Source organism: Bos taurus, chromosome 3 (assembly GCF_002263795.3).
Source record: "Bos taurus isolate L1 Dominette 01449 registration number 42190680 breed Hereford chromosome 3, ARS-UCD2.0, whole genome shotgun sequence".
Classification (NCBI taxonomy): Eukaryota; Metazoa; Chordata; class Mammalia; order Artiodactyla; family Bovidae; genus Bos; species Bos taurus.
The window spans coordinates 85,986,346-86,001,921 of NC_037330.1; the positions used below are offsets into that span (position 1 = coordinate 85,986,346).

Genomic DNA, 15,576 nt, shown 5'->3' on the forward strand with positions numbered 1-15,576 from the left:
TGCCCACTCACAAAACTAAAGCTATTTTCTAAGAAAGAGGTTGGAGGAGGTTCCGGTAAAGGGGCCGCTTCCTTATCATTATGGGCATCACAAGTGACTCTGGTTGCCATGGACTTAAGCAGATGAGGTTCTACTCTATCCATTTTCTGATGAGGTCCCTTTGCCTTTCTAAATTCTAATAACCCTTTAAAAATCTAGTTAATACATTTACATGGTGCACAACTTGAAATGTACAAAAGAGAATGCAGACAAAACGCTTTCTCTCATGTTTCCCAGCCTGCCTGTTAAAAAAGGGTGTTTTAACTCATAACAACGTGAAATGAGTAGCAAAAGTCTCCATATATACCAGATAACGAGTTAAGTATGTTGCTGACATCATTTCAAATAAATTCCCAAATCCTTAATTCTATAAATGTTTCCTAAGCACTTATTTTGTGTCAAGCATTCAGCCTGGAGGATATGACAATGATTAGGTAGCGGGGGAAAAACAATGCAACTCTCATGGACCACGTGTTGTAGTGTAACCTTACATGGTTCAAATTCCTGTCACCACATTGGGGTTAAGGAAGGAAACTGAAGCTTAGAAGGGCCAACTGTGGTATCTACAGTAATAAAGCTCATAGAAGCAGAGCTAGAACTCAGTGTTGAACATGTTTATCAAATACTGAAGCCTGTGCTCTTCCTAGCAGTGTGTTCTTTAAAAAGTAACTAAATGCTAGTGAGTTAACACTCTGAAATTCATAGTAGTTTTCTAATCATTAATTTAAATTAAATAGATTGATTATCTGCAACAGTATAATTTTGCTGATCATGACACAAAGGCACAGTAAGGGAGGGACTGGAATTTGAACCCACATAGACGTGATGCAGAGCCCAGGTTTCCTGCTGTAGGACTCTGTCCTGCGTGTATCTAGACTGATTCTAATTAGATCTTCTATGTCTTTCTCACTCTCATTCTATGCTACCGTTGCTCATTTTGACAAGTCACTTTTCAACATGAAAGCAGACATGAGATGTAGGAAAACCTTTCAGTCTTCCTGTCTACAAGAGCTTCCAATTTCCTATTATAGTACAAAGCTTCAGGTGCTTTATTTAAGTATGAAATTATTCTCGCCTCACTGGTTTTGTTGTTATTGCTGTTTTTATTCAAAGTTGTATCATACTCTTCTAATTATAGATTTCATTGGCAAGCAAATTGTTTTATTTACTACTTTGCTAATGCTAAGTCACTTCAGTCATGTCCGACTCTGTGTGACCCCATAGACGGCAGCCCACCAGGCTCCACAGTCCCTGGGATTCTCTAGGCAAGAACACTGGAGTGGGTTGCCATTTCCTTCTCCAACGCATGAAAGAGAAAAGTGAAAGTGAAGTCGCTCAGTCGTGTCCGACTCTTAGCGACCCCATGGACTGCAGCCTACCAGGCTCCTCTGTCCATGGGATTTTCCAGGCAAGAGTACTGGAGTGGGGTGCCATTGCCTTCTCCGATTTGCTACTTACAAAAACCCAATTATTAGCAGTTAAAGGAATCAGTATCTAACTTGCAATATAAGAAAATTAGGATTCAGAGAAAGTTGTTTCTCATCCAAGGTCATCTGCCCAAGGAATTGGCAGAAAAGGGCCAAAGACTCAAGTTTCTGGTTTCTTTTTAAATTTTTATTGATGTATAGTTGATTTACATTATTGTATTAGTTTCAAGTGTACAGAAAAGTGGTTCCGTTATACATACATTTGTATCTTTTTTCCTACTTTTTTTCCCCTTACTGATTATTACAAAATATTTAGTATAGTTCCCTGTGCTATACAGTAGGTCCTTGGTGGTTATATTTAAGTTCTGATCTAGTGCTCTTGCTAACACAATTAGAACGTTACTTATTTTCCTAAAGTAACTTCCATTTTAAGATTCACTGAGTTCCTATTTATATATATTGATCATTATATTACTACATAATAAAGTCAAGAACTCAGTTACTTAAAATAATATGTATTATTGCTCCCAAGTCTACAATTGAGCCTGGGAGCTCGACTGATCTTAGCTGGGCTTCCTTGCCTGTTTGGAAGGTCAACTGGCTGAAGGCTGATCTAAGATGACCCTGGCTGGGACAACAGGGCTCTTTTCTAGGTTTTTTCCCTCCAGCAGGTTAGCCCAGCTGGTGTACTTGTGGAAGATATGACCACAGGTGGGAGAACAGAAGCACACAGTGCCTCCAAAAGGCTTAGCTGGGAACTAGTGACCATCACTGCGACTGCATTCTGCTGCCCGTGCAGATTATAGCCCCAGTTCAAAGGAAAGGGAAAACAGCACAATTTTGGGGAAAGAGCTATGAATCACATTGCAAATGATGGGGGTACAGGGAGAGGGTAGAACTTGGAGCCACTGTTGCAGTCAAGAGTTCTCACAAGCTGTCTTTCTGCCTAAGAGTCAAATCGAGAAAAGGCAAGCATTTTGGGGATACTCTCAGCTATTACAGAATGAGGGCTAGCTGAACACAGCAGAATATAGAAACCTGAAAAATGCACTGAGTCACAAAGTCAACACAGCTGTCAGGTTTTTCGCACCCCACACCCATCTTCGGGGCACTGTTGGTTTGCCTCATTCTTGATCCAGCACTTTGTAAAGAAAACTTCCTTGAAGGAATGGGATGCGGAAAGCTCCTTCCCTTCTCTTGGAAAGACGATCAGGTGTGGAATTAGGATGTATGCACAGTCAACTATTATTGCAAACTTGTATTTTCTTCATGTAAGGTTTTCCCCTTTGATCCAACAAAACAGCAAACAACTTGAAAAGCAAGAGGCTGAATCCTCATTTTCAAAAAGAAATAATTGGATCATAGGAGATAAGATTAGAAAGATCTTTTTTCAAAAGCCCTAGGCCAGTTCTCTCATTCCTAGTGAGGCAATTGACCTGGTTAGTGATGGCCAGCTAGTGGAAGCACCAAGGAGAAGGCTATGTTTCCCGTAGTCCAGGATGAAGACTTGAAGTAAAGTAGCCCTACTTTTCATGGTTTATAAATCATGTCTCCTGTCTTACTGGTATCCTTTCCCAGCCACATACTATGGGTAGGAGAAAGATTACTTCACAAGTTTGACAAGTGAGAATTGTTTATGTCAGTGAGAATAAAGGATTTACTCATAGCCCAGAGCTGGGTACTGATAGGACCAGTACTGTAACACTGGTTGCTGACTCTGTGGGTCCAATTTTGTCACAATATCTGAATTCTTCTAGAAAAATCTTGGGTATTTACAATACAACTGATTTGGTATCGTTTGAACCAATTTTTTCATTGTTCCATTAGTGATGGATAAAGAAATCAGAATGAGAGGAACAGAAATGATTAGACGTGTGCTGGTGGGAAGCACAGAAACAGAATTATATAAAAATGGCATAATTCTGAAGCATATTTTGATTTATTAAACACTTTTGCAGCTACTCTCTGATTTTATTTCCTCAACAAGTGGTTTCAGGCAAAGGACAAGATGGAAGCATGCTACATTGCTGCTTTCCAAGAATATTTCATTACTTGGGGAAACACGAAAAAGCAGCACCCAGAATTAACTACAGAGAGTCATGCCAGTGAGGGTGTACAGCAGAATCTTTTCAAAGACAGATAGGCAATATGTCAAAATGTTAACAAGGGTTTTGTCTGGATTATAGGATTACAGACATCTTTTATATTTTTCACACATTTTCTTCATTTTTCCAGTAAACATGCATTACTTAGGGAGAAAGTAAGTTATGAAAACACCCACAAGAGAGATGGTGGTAGAGCCCTGTGTGGGGTGTTGTAGCCCAAGTCAGGGAGGAAAACATCATGAAGGGGAAGGGGTGAGGGAAGCCTGGAGCAGGTGAACACAGGTGGGATGAGATGGAGTCTTCCTTCTGTCCTATGGGCAGTGGGAGTGGGGTCCTATGGCAGTGAGATTCCCAGTTATTAAGGCAGGAAACCTGCCATAGGGAAAAGTGCCTCCTGCTTGAGAAACTTTGACATTCATTTGCTTATACTTTTCATCAGTCTTCTTCTGAAAATTGAAAAAAAAAAAATGCAAAATTTTGCTTTTTGTCTGCTTTTGTCCTTATCATTTGCTAATGGATTTTTGAAAGACTTTTGACGACATTTGTAGGTCAACCCAACCCCTCGCTTGTTTCATCCACACCCTGTACCTCCGTCCTGTGCCTCACCAGTCTGATCCTTGAAGGCAATGCAGTGTGTGATTGTGGAGTGAACTCGCTGGACTTAGGTTACACCAGGTGGTTGTGATCAAATAAACAGTGCGTAAAGGCCCAGGACCAGGCAGGCCCTCACTTTGCTCAGGTTTTACAAGATGTGGTGGAAGATTTCCATCCTTTCCGGACACAGATACCATCTGAGGAGGTAACTCATCTTATATTTTTGTCTTTTAGGAAAGCGGATGTGCCTTGGAGAACAGTTGGCCAGGACTGAGTTGTTTATTTTCTTTACTTCACTTCTGCAAAAATTTACTTTCAGGCCTCCAGAGAATGAGAAGCTGAGCCTGAAGTTCAGAATGAGCATGACCCTCTCCCCGCTCAGCCACCGCCTCTGTGCTATTCCTAGGGCGTGATATTGCAGGGAAGAGGAGGAAAGCTGGAAGAATGGGCATGTCCCCTCAAGGCAGGGGCCCTGCTCAGAAATGAGGGAGCTGCATCCAGAGCCTCTAGGACAGGTCACAGGAGCTGGACTCAGACGGAACTGGATCCAAACCTCAGCTTTGTCATCTTCAGTGGAGCCTTAGGAAATCAGTTACTTTGTGAGTGATTTGCCATTTCATCTAGGAGATTTAATCAATCTTGAGCACGCTTTGGAAGGACTGATGCTGAAACAAGCTCCAATACTCTGGCCACCTGATGCCAACAACTGATTCATTGGAAAAGACCCTGATGCTGGGAAAGAGTCAGGGCAGGAGGAGAAGAGGGCGGCAGAGGATGAGATGGTTGGATGGCATCACCAATTCAATGGACATGAACTTGGGCAAACTCTGGGAGATGGTGAGGGACAGGTGTAAAGTATGGAGTTAGAGTAGGTGAGGTTCAGAAAAAGAATGAGACTGGCACTCTACAGGAACAGATCACCTTTAATGAGGCGAGAAGGGGCAGCAGTCAGATTAGCGAGCTGCTTCACTTATCTAAGAAAAGAGTAAGTATATATAGGCATGTATGTAGAAAGCCCCCTTAAGGGGGCCTGTTCTTCTCCAAGGTTGCTGGGAGTAGTTATCTCTTAAACAGCTGGGGCAAGGAGTTCTGGAGATTGGCCAGAGGCTGGGCCGGCTTGGAGCTGGGCGTAATCAACCTAATGTCTATTTTTCCTTCTGGTGAGAGAGTTCTTTGTTTTGCCTAGAAAGGTGGGGAGGTCCTGGAGGGGAGTTTTAATTCCAGGTTACCTTTAGCCATGCAACTTTCCTTCATTCCAGGCTTTAAGGAATATATATAAAAAGAGAAAGAGATGTGGGTGCCGTTAATGTTAGGGCTTCTTCGTGCTGATAAATGAGAGTCAGGGGTTTGTAGTTTGGGGGGAAGGAAGTCTAAGTCCCATAGTGTTGATTTTTTATTCTCGCCATCAGGGTTTCAAGCATAAGAACAGTCTTGACTTGGTGTCGAGAGATGGCCCGAATCCGTTCTTGGAGAAACCTTTGAAAGAGATTGAAGAGACAGGGTCTAAATAAAAGGAATAAATGATAAGTACCAATGGTCCCAAGAAAGGGAGTAACCAAAGGAGGGCCTGTTGGAATGGGTTTTGGGGGAGTCTAAAGGTTTTTTAACTCTTTTTTGCGGTGTTCAATTCTGTCTCTAAGTTCTTTGACTTTGCCCTGGAGTATGCCTATTTCATTAACAAAATAGCAGCAGTCTTACCCTAGAAAAAGGCAGGTCCCTCCCTTTTCTGTGGTGAGTAGGTCCAGGGCTCGCCTATTTTGTAGGGCCACAGAAGCCAATGAGTTAATTTGTCTTTGGACTGAAATGAAGGACTCTGCTGCTTGCTCCATATCCTCATTAAGTTCTTGGGACAGTTTGTAGTAAAAATGGCCTGAGGTCGAGATGCCCCCAATGCCAGTGCCTAGGGCTGCTGCTATGTCAGTCCCAATCAGGAGGGGCTATGACAGCTCGTCTTTTTGTGGGAAAGTTCTCCTTGGGGGTAGACTATTTGTTCTACTTCTTTGAGGAATGTTGGACCTGGGGTCAGGAAGACCATGATGCAAGGTCCAAGGGGATCAAGGGGGAGACGTGAATATGCATAGGTCCCACAGAGAATGAAGATTCCTGGGTTGGTGCAATTATTTGTGCTGTTCCAAAGAACTCAAGTGGAACAGAAGGAGGGAGCGGAGTTTGTAAGACCAGTGTAGTTAGAACGAGAGTAGTTGATACAGGTTAGGTTTGAAGAGGCTGAGAGTAGGACATTGTCAGAGACTGGCCCAATGAGTTGTGTGGTTTTTTGTTGGGAAGAGGAGATATAGTTGTTCTGTGACAGCCAGGTTGAGGATAAGGGAATTGCTATGTGCGGTGAGGGAGACAGTGACACGTATATCCAACACTGGGATGTTTGTTGTGTGTACTGGAAGAATTGGAAAGAAGAGCTGAGAAGGCAGGTAAGGTGTTGGTTATCAGAGGGAGGTTTTAGGAGAGGCCGTAATTGCGAAAGGAGGTCTAGGCGTTTATAAGGCTCAGGGGTCACCTGTAACTGGGAAATTAAGTTCTTTATAACTTTTTTTTTCTTTTTTATTTTGATCTAGTATCCCACCCCCGTCTGAGTACCCCAGTGGGTAATGGGATAGAAACATATGTTTTTTTCCATTTGGCTTATGGCAGGTACTCACGAAACTTCCTCTCTTTTGTACTTTAACAGTGGATAGGGTATTGGACTGTCTCCCCCCGAGGTTCATGGTGCATGGTCTTGGAGCCCTATTATAACATAAGGAATGAACATAGGAATAAATGTCTAAGCAGGGGCAGGGACTAGCCAGAAGGCTGGGGAGTGCAGCAAGGATAAGGAACAGAGGAGCCATGATTCTGTTAGTTAGGCAGTGCAGAGGAAATAACACCCTGTAGGCGATACCAACAGAAAGACGAAGGGTAAGTGACCAGTCCTGAAGGGAGATAGTTATTAGGCCTATAGCAAGGACTAAGATTAAGAGTGCAGTTATAGTTAGAGAGACGGGAAGAGGCCAGTCAGGGCGAGGGGCAGAAGGTCCCAAGTTGGTGGTTGCTTGAATCTGAGGAGGGAACAGTGTTCATTAGGATGTAGAATGATGTAGAGAATGAGAGTAAAGAAATCAGTTTCTTCTGGAGTCAGGTTGTAAAAGGTTCCCTGAAGTCACAGTTGAGATACTAGCATGGTCAGGTCTTCGAGGGAGGTTCCTGTCAGGGCACTGGTCCAGAGGTCTTGTAGTAGTTGGGTCAGGAACAGCTGTAGGTTGAAGAGTGTCCAGGTCATTCAGTGTCTTCTTGGATGGTTGACAGAGGTTGTCACCGGGTGATTTTTAAGGAGGTAGGTCCAGTGAGAGAGACCTGAGAGGGGTCAGTTAAGGAGGGCAGCACAGGATCAGAAGTGACCCGTTTTAGGTGAGAGAAGTTTACCCAGGAGGTGACTCCAGTGGGTAATGGGATAGAAATATAAGGGGCTTTGTTGTTTTTTTGGCAAAGGCAGTTTAATGTCTTAAGAAACTTGTATCATGCACAAAACTCTCTTCTACTTGCTGCTGCTGCTGCTAAGTCGCTTCAGTAGTGTCCGACTCTGTGCGACCCCACAGACGGCAGCCCACCAGGTTCCCCCGTCCCTGGGATTCTCCAGGCAAGAACACTGGAGTGGGTTGCCATTTCCTTCTACTTGCCACAAACCTTTTTTACACTTTCTGTATTCATCACTTTATTTGTCCATTCATAGAACAGCCAATCTATAAGCCATACTTCCTTTTTCTCTTAATAAAATGTAATTCTATTTCTTATACCTTTTTTAGTGAAAACATGCATCTTACTTTCTTTCAGAAACCATGAACTGTTGTTTAGCTCATTTATAAATTAACCTCAGCAATATTATCCAGAGACAAAGACATACACTGAGACATACATGTATATCCAGGCAGACAGAGATCTCACAGTCTTCTCCTTTAAGATTTAAAAGATCTCTTTGCCCTCTTTTTTTTTTTTTTTGGCTTGAAGTTGTACTAATCTGTCTAAGGCTGACATCTCAGGCAAAGTGGGTTGTCTGTTTCGATAATGTGATAAGAGTTAACTATAGGCTTTTGCCAAGGCATGTTTCTATTATATCAGGGTTGGAGCTGTTGGGTCAGGAACAGCTGTAGGTTGAAGAGAGTCCAGGTCATTCAGTGTCTTCTTGGACGGTCGACAGAGGCTGTCACGGGTGACTTTTAAGGAGGTAGGTTCTGTGAGGGAGGCCTGATAGGGGTCAAATAAGGAGGGCAGCGCAGGATGAGAAGTGACCCATTTTAGGCGAGAGAGGTGTACCCAGGAAGTGACCTTCTCGAGTTTAGCTGCAGTTGGGGTAAGCAGAATGATTTTGAATGGTCCCTGCCACTTTGGGTTTAGGTCACCTGGGGGATTATCTGACAGATAGACCATGTCTCTAATTTGTAAAGGGGGCAAGGGGGCTTGGGGGTCAGGGGCAGGCAGGTAGTGGTTGATGAATTTCCAGAGGGCATTGTGGAGTTCTGCCAGCAGAGGGGAGTGTAGGAAGCTTGGTATGGGAGGAGCTTCAGCAGGGAGTCCAGGAAAGAGCATGGGCCTTCCTTATATCACCTCAAAGGGGCTCAGCCCCAGGGGCTTTTTGGGCAAAGCCCGCACTCTGAGGAGAACAATAGACAAAAGTTTTAGTCCAATCCAGATGTACCTCGAGGGTTAATTTGGTAAGAGTTTCTTTGATTATTCTATTCATCCTTTCTACCTTTCCTGAGGACTGGGGACGATATGGAATGTGAAATTTCCAGGGTATCTGTAAGAATTGGACAAGTTGTTGGGTGACCTTGGATGTAAATTTTGGGCCCTTATCAGACTGTAGGGATGAAGGCAGGCCAAACCTGGGGATAATTTTTGTGAGGAGGATTTGGGCCACAGTGTGGGCTCTTTTGTTTGTAGTGGGAAATGTTTCTACCCATCCTGAAAAAGTGTCCACAAGGACCAGGAGGTATCTGAATTGCCGAACTGGGGACATATGAGTAAAGTCTATCTGCCAGTCTATCTGCCAGCTGGGAGGCTGTCTCGCATTTGATGAGTTGGAAAGGAGGTAGGTTTAAGGTTGGAATTGGGCTTAATACGTTGACATGTTTCACAGGAGCAGGTAAGGTTATCTAAATATTGTTGGTCAGCAATGAATATGGGGAAGTAGTTATGGAGGAACTGTTGGAGTGTCTTGGATGAGGGATGAAAGAGTGAATGTAGATAAGAGAGGATTTTTTTGGTGGTGGGAGGGTCGGATGGAGTCAGAGCTAAGATGACAGGGTGCTGGAGGAAGGGATGAGACAGGGCTATCTCTTTTGTCTTCTGGTCTGCAGCATTGTTGTAGGCTGATATGAGACTTCTCTTTTGATGTCCCCTACAGTGGAGGATGGCAGCTTTGTTTGGTAAGAGTGCTGCTTCTAGAAGTTGTGGATGAGGTCTGAGTTAATAATGGGGGATCCCTTTTGGGTTTGGAAACCTCTCTCTCTCCGTATTAGGATGTTTGAGTGACGTATGTTATAGGCATATTTGGAGTCTGTGTGGATGTTAACCCTTAGATTTTTAGCCAGAGTCAAAGCTCTGGTGAAAGCTATCAGTTCTGCCTGTTGGGAGGTGGTGTGAGGTGGCAGAGGTGAAGCTTCAATTGTCTGGGTCTCATAATTGTGACAAAGGTCCACCTGGATAATGGCATATCCTGCTGCGAAGGGTGGGGATTTTTGAGAGCTGCCATCAACAAACCAGTTGATGTCTGGAGTGTCTGGGTCTAGGATGGGCTGTTAAATGTTGAAAGGAGTTTTGGATAAGATCTACTGGTCAACCACTTGTAAAAGAATGAAGCTAGAACACTTTCTAATACCATACACAAAAATAAACTCAAAATGGATTAAAGATCTACACATAAGACCAGAAACTATAAAACTCTTAGAGGAGAACATAGGCAAAACACTCTCCGACATACATCACAGCAGGCTCGTCTATGACCCACCTCCCAGAATACTGGAAATAAAAGCAAAAATAAACAAATGGAATCTAATTAAAATTAAAAGCTTCTGCACAACAAAAGAAACTATAAGCAAGGTGCAAGGACAGCCTTCAGAATGGGAGAAAATAATAGCAAATGAAGCAACAGACAAACAACTAATCTCAAAAATATACAAGCAACTCCTCCAGCTCAATTCCAGAAAAATAAACGACCTAATAAAAAAATGGGCCAAAGAACTAAATAGACATTTCTCCAAAGAAGACATACAGATGGCTAACAAACACATGAAAAGATGCTCAACATCACTCATTATCAGAGAAATGCAAATCAAAACCACAATGAGGTACCATTTCATGCCAGTCAGAATGGCTGTGATCCAAAAGTCTACAAGCAATAAATGCTGTAGAGGATGTGAAGAAAAGGGAACCCTCTTACACTGTTGGTGGGAATGCAAACTAGTACAGCCACTATGGAGAACAGTGTGGAGATTCCTTAAAAAGCTGGAAATAGAACTGCCATATGACCCAGCAAGCCCCCTGCTGGGCATACACACCAAGGAAACCAGAATTGAAAGAGACATGTGTACCCCAATGTTCATCGCAGCACTGTTTATAATAGCCAGGACATGGAAGCAACCTAGATGCCCATCAGCAGATGAATGGATAAGAAAGCAGTGGTACATATACACAATGGAGTATTACTCAACCATTAAAAAGAATACATTTGAATCAGTTCTAATGAGATGGATGAAACTGGAACCTATTATACAGAGTGAAGTAAGCCAGAAAGAAAAACACCAATACAATATACTAACGCATATATAGGGAATTTAGAAAGATGGTAACAATAACCCTGTGTACGAGACAGCAAAAGAGACACTAATGTATAGATCAGTCTTATGGACTCTGTGGGAGAGGGAGAGGGTGGGGAGATTTGGGAGAATGGCATTGAAACATGTATAATATCATGTATGAAACGAGTCGCCAGTCCAGGTTCGATGCACGGTACTGGATGCTTGGGGCTGGTGCACTGGGACGACCCAGAGGGAGGGGAGGGGAGGGAGGAGGGAGGAGGGTTCAGGATGGGGGATGCGGGTATACCTGTGGCAGATTCATTTCGATATTTGGCAAAACTAATACAATATTGTAAAATTTAAAAATAAAATTAAAAAAAAAAAAAAAGAAAGTGAAGAGGAACTTTCATTTTTTTTCGTTTTTTCGCAACTAAAAAGCCTGTTGATGAAAGTGAAAGAGGAGAGTGAAAAAGTTCGCTTAAAGCTCAACATTCAGAAAACAAAGATCATGGCATCTGGTCCCATCACTTCATGGGAAATAGATGGGGAAACAGTGGAAAAAGTGTCAGACTTTATCTTTCTGGGCTCCAAAATCACTGCAGATGGTGATTGCAGCCATGAAATTAAAAGATGCTTACTCCTTGGAAGGAAAGTTATGACCAACCTAGATAGCATATTGAAAAGCAGAGACATTACTTTGCCAACAAAGGTCCGTCTACTCAAGACTATGGTTTCTCCAGTAGTCATGTATGGATGTGAGAATTGGGCTGTGAAGAAAGCTGAGCGCCAAAGAATTGATGCTTTTGAACTGCGGTGTTGGAGAAGACTCTTGAGAGTGCCTTGGACTGCAAGGAGACCCAAGCAGCCCATTCTAAAGGAGATCAGCCCTGGGATTTCTTTGGAAGGAATGATGCTAAAGCTGAAACTCCAGTACTTTGGCCACCTCATGCAAAGAGTTGACTCATTGGAAAAGACTCTGATGCTGGGAGGGATTGGGGGTAGGAGGAAAAGGGGATGACAGAGGATGAGATAGCTGGATGGCATCACCGACTTGATGGACGTGAGTTTGAGTGAACTCCAGGAGTTGGTGATGGACAGGGAGGCCTGGCGTGCTGTGATTCATGAGGTCGCAAAGAGTTGGACACAACTGAGCGACTGAATTGAACTGAATACTTTCTGAGACTTAGCCTCCAGTTATTTCTATACCCTTTTTCTATGCCATTTGATCTCTTCCTCACTGGCTTCACAGAGCAATTACTGTCCTTCCTATAGACCACAGGGAATGGAGTTCTTAACCAGTTATCTGAACAGTTATGCTCTGAAGGAAATATGGCATACACTTCCTTCAATATTCAAAAGTGCACTTGCAGATAAGTAGGATTTTTTAAATCTTAATAAAGTCTAAATTACTTTTTTGTTTCACAGAACATGCATTTGGTATTTATCTAAAATCATTGACAAGTGCTGGATGTATCTCAGTATTTTCCTATGTTATCTCCTAGGAGTTTCTGTTTTGATTTTACACATAAGTCTGTGATCCATTTTGAGTCAACTTTTGTGAAAAGTGTAAGGTTTTGTCAAGTTTCACTTTCATGGGCACATCCAGTTGTTCCAGCACCACTTGTTATGAATATTACCCTTTTCCCATGAACTGCATTTGCTCCTTTGTCAAAGGACTATATTTATCTATTTCTGGGGGTTTTATTCTTTTCAAACGATCTATGTGTCTATTCTTCCACCAGTACCACATGCCCTGATATATGCAGCTTTATAGTAAGTCTTAAAGTCAGGTGGTGTCAGTCCCCCAATGTTCTTCTCCTTCAATTTTGTGTTTACTATTCTGGGTTTTTGTCTTTCTAAATAAACTTTAGAATCAGATTGTCAATTTTGTTTTACAAATTTACAGGAAAAAACAAGTGAAAAGTAGAAAGTTCCCATATACCTTTCACTAGTTCCCATACATTCTTCTCCTATTCTTAATATTTTGCATTGAATAGTAATTTTTTAATTTCAAACTCCAATTATTCATTGCTGATACTTAAGAAAGAAATTAACTTTTCTGTGTTAATCCTTTTTTTAACTAATACTTTTATAGTATAATCCAATATTCTGTCTTACAACCTTGCTATCATTGCTGACTATTTCCAGGAGACATTTTGTTAATTTTTCATAATTCTCTACATAGACCTTTTGTTTCTTTCTTTGTAATCTAAATATAGCTTTTGTTTCCTTGTCTTTGTCATAGTGTATTAGCTAGGACTACAGGTACAATGTTGAATAAGGTGGTGAAAGAGGCCATTGTATCTTTTTACTGATCTTATGGAGAAAATACCTGGCTACTCAGATTTGACTATGATCTCGGTGGTGGTACTTTAGTCGCTAAGCTGCGTCTTGTGACTCCATGGACTGTAGCCCACCAGGATCCTCTGTCCATGGGATTTCCAGGCAGGAATACTGGAGTAGCTTGCCATTTCCTTCTCCAGGTGATCTGCCCGACACAGGAATCTAACCATGAGTTTTTTGTAGATATTCTTTTCTAAGTTGAGTAAGTTTCCCTCTATTCTCCATTTGCTAAGAGGTTTTATCATGAATGTTGGAGAAAGCAATGGCACCCCACTCCAGTCCTCTTGCCTGGAAAATCCCATGGACGGAGGAGCCTGGTAGGCTGCAGTCCATGGAGTCGCTAAGAGTTGGACACGACTGAGCGACTTCCCTTTCACTTTTCACTTTCATGCATTGGAGAAGACCCCCGTCTCTGGGGTCACACAGAGTCAGACACGACTGAAGCGACTTAGCAGCAGTTTATCATAAATGTATGTTGGAATCTGTCAAATACTTTTTCTGCATCTGTTGACTTGCTGCATCTATTGACCCCATGAATAGTATGAAAAGGCAAAAAGATAGGATACTGAAAGATGAACTCCCCAGGTTGGTAAGTGCCCAATATGCTACTGGGGATCAGTGGAGAAATAGCTCCAGAAAAAATAAAGGGATGGAGCCAAAGCAAAAACAACACCCAGTTGTGAATGGGACTGGTGATAGAAGCAAGGTTCGATGCTGTAAAGAGCAATATTGCACAGGAACCTGGAATGTTAGGTCCATGAATCAAGGCAAATTGGAAGTGGTCAAACAGGAGACGGCAAGAGTGAACGTCGACACTCTAGGAATCAGTGAGCTAAGGTGGACTGGAATGGGTGAATTTAACTCAGATGACCATTATATCTACTACTGTGGGCAGGAATCCATTAGAACAAGTGGAGTAGCCATCATAGTCAACAAAAGAGTCCGAAATGCAGTACTTGGATGCAATCTCAAAAAGGACAGAATGATCTCTGTTCGTTTCTGAGGCAAACCATTCAATATCACGATATTCCAAGTCTATGCCCTGACCAGTAACACTGAAGAAGCTGAAGTTGAACAGTTCTGTGAAGACCGGAGAACATGATGGCACCCCACGCCAGTCCTCTTGCCTGGAAAATCCCATGGAAGGAGGAACCTGGTAGGCTGCAGTCCATGGGGTTGTGAAGAGTTGGACACAACTGAGCGACTTCCCTTTCACTTTTCACTTTCATGCATTGGAGAAAGAAATGGCAACCCACTCCATTGTTCTTGCCTGGAGAATCCCAGGGATGGGGGAGCTTGGTGGGCTGCCATCTATGGGGTCACATAGAGTCAGACACAACTGAAGTGACTTAGTATAGTATAGTATAGTATAGTATCATATGAAGACCGACAAGACCTTCTAGAACTAACACCCCCAAAAAGATGTCCTTTTCATTATAGGGGACTGGAATGCAAAAGTAGAAAGTCAAGAAACACCTGGAATAACAGGCAAATTTGGCCTTGGAGTACAGAATGAAGTAGGGCAAAGGCTAATAGAGTTCTGCCAAGAGAACCCACTGGTCATAGCAAACACACTCTTCCAACAACATAGGAGAAGACTCTACACATGGACATCACCAGATGGTCAATATCAAAATCAGATTGATTATATTCTTTGCAGCCAAAGATGGAGAAGCTCTGTACAGTCAGCAAAAACAAGACCAGGAGCTGACTGGCTCAGATCATGAACTCCTTATTGCCAAATTCAGACTTAAATTGAAGAAAATGGACAAAACCACTAGACCATTCAGGCATGACCTAAATCAAATCCCTTATGACTATACAGTGAAAGTGAGAAATAGATTTAAGGGACTAGATCTGATAGAGTGCCTGATGAACTATGGATGGAGGTTCATGACATTGTATAGGAGACAGGAATCAAGACTGTGCCCAAGAAAAAGAAATGCAAAAAAGCAAAATGGCTGTCTGAGGTGGCCTTACAAATAGCTGTGAAAATAAGAGAAGTGAAAAGCAGAGGAGAAAAGGAAAGATATACCCATTTGAATGCAGAGTTCCAAAGAATGGCAAGGAGAAATAAAAAAGGCTTCCTCAGCTATCAATGAAAAGAAATAGAGGAAAACAACAGAATAGGAAAGACTAGAGATCTCTTTAAGAAAACTAGAGATACCAAGGGAATATTTCATGCAAAGATGGGCTCAATAAAGGACAGAAATGGTATGGACCTAACAGAAGCAGAAGATATTAAGAAGAGATGGCAAGAATACACAGAAGAACTGTACA

General features: G+C 42.4%; 2 protein-coding genes across 2 annotated transcripts in view; both read left to right on the top strand.

The window, feature by feature from the left end:
• Positions 1-12,838, top strand: part of LOC511936 (cytochrome P450, family 2, subfamily J) — a 29,002-nt gene extending 16,164 nt beyond the window's left edge. The window contains exon 9 of the mRNA XM_002686347.6: positions 4,400-12,838. Within this exon, the coding sequence (XP_002686393.1) occupies positions 4,400-4,578 (179 nt within the window). The 3' untranslated portion in view covers positions 4,579-12,838. The remainder of the gene's footprint in view (positions 1-4,399) is intronic.
• The window catches only part of LOC107132327 (cytochrome P450 2J2), a 43,300-nt gene continuing 37,006 nt past the window's right edge, over positions 9,283-15,576 (top strand). The window contains exon 1 of the mRNA XM_024989858.2: positions 9,283-9,299. Coding sequence (XP_024845626.2) covers positions 9,283-9,299 — 17 coding nt within the window. The remainder of the gene's footprint in view (positions 9,300-15,576) is intronic.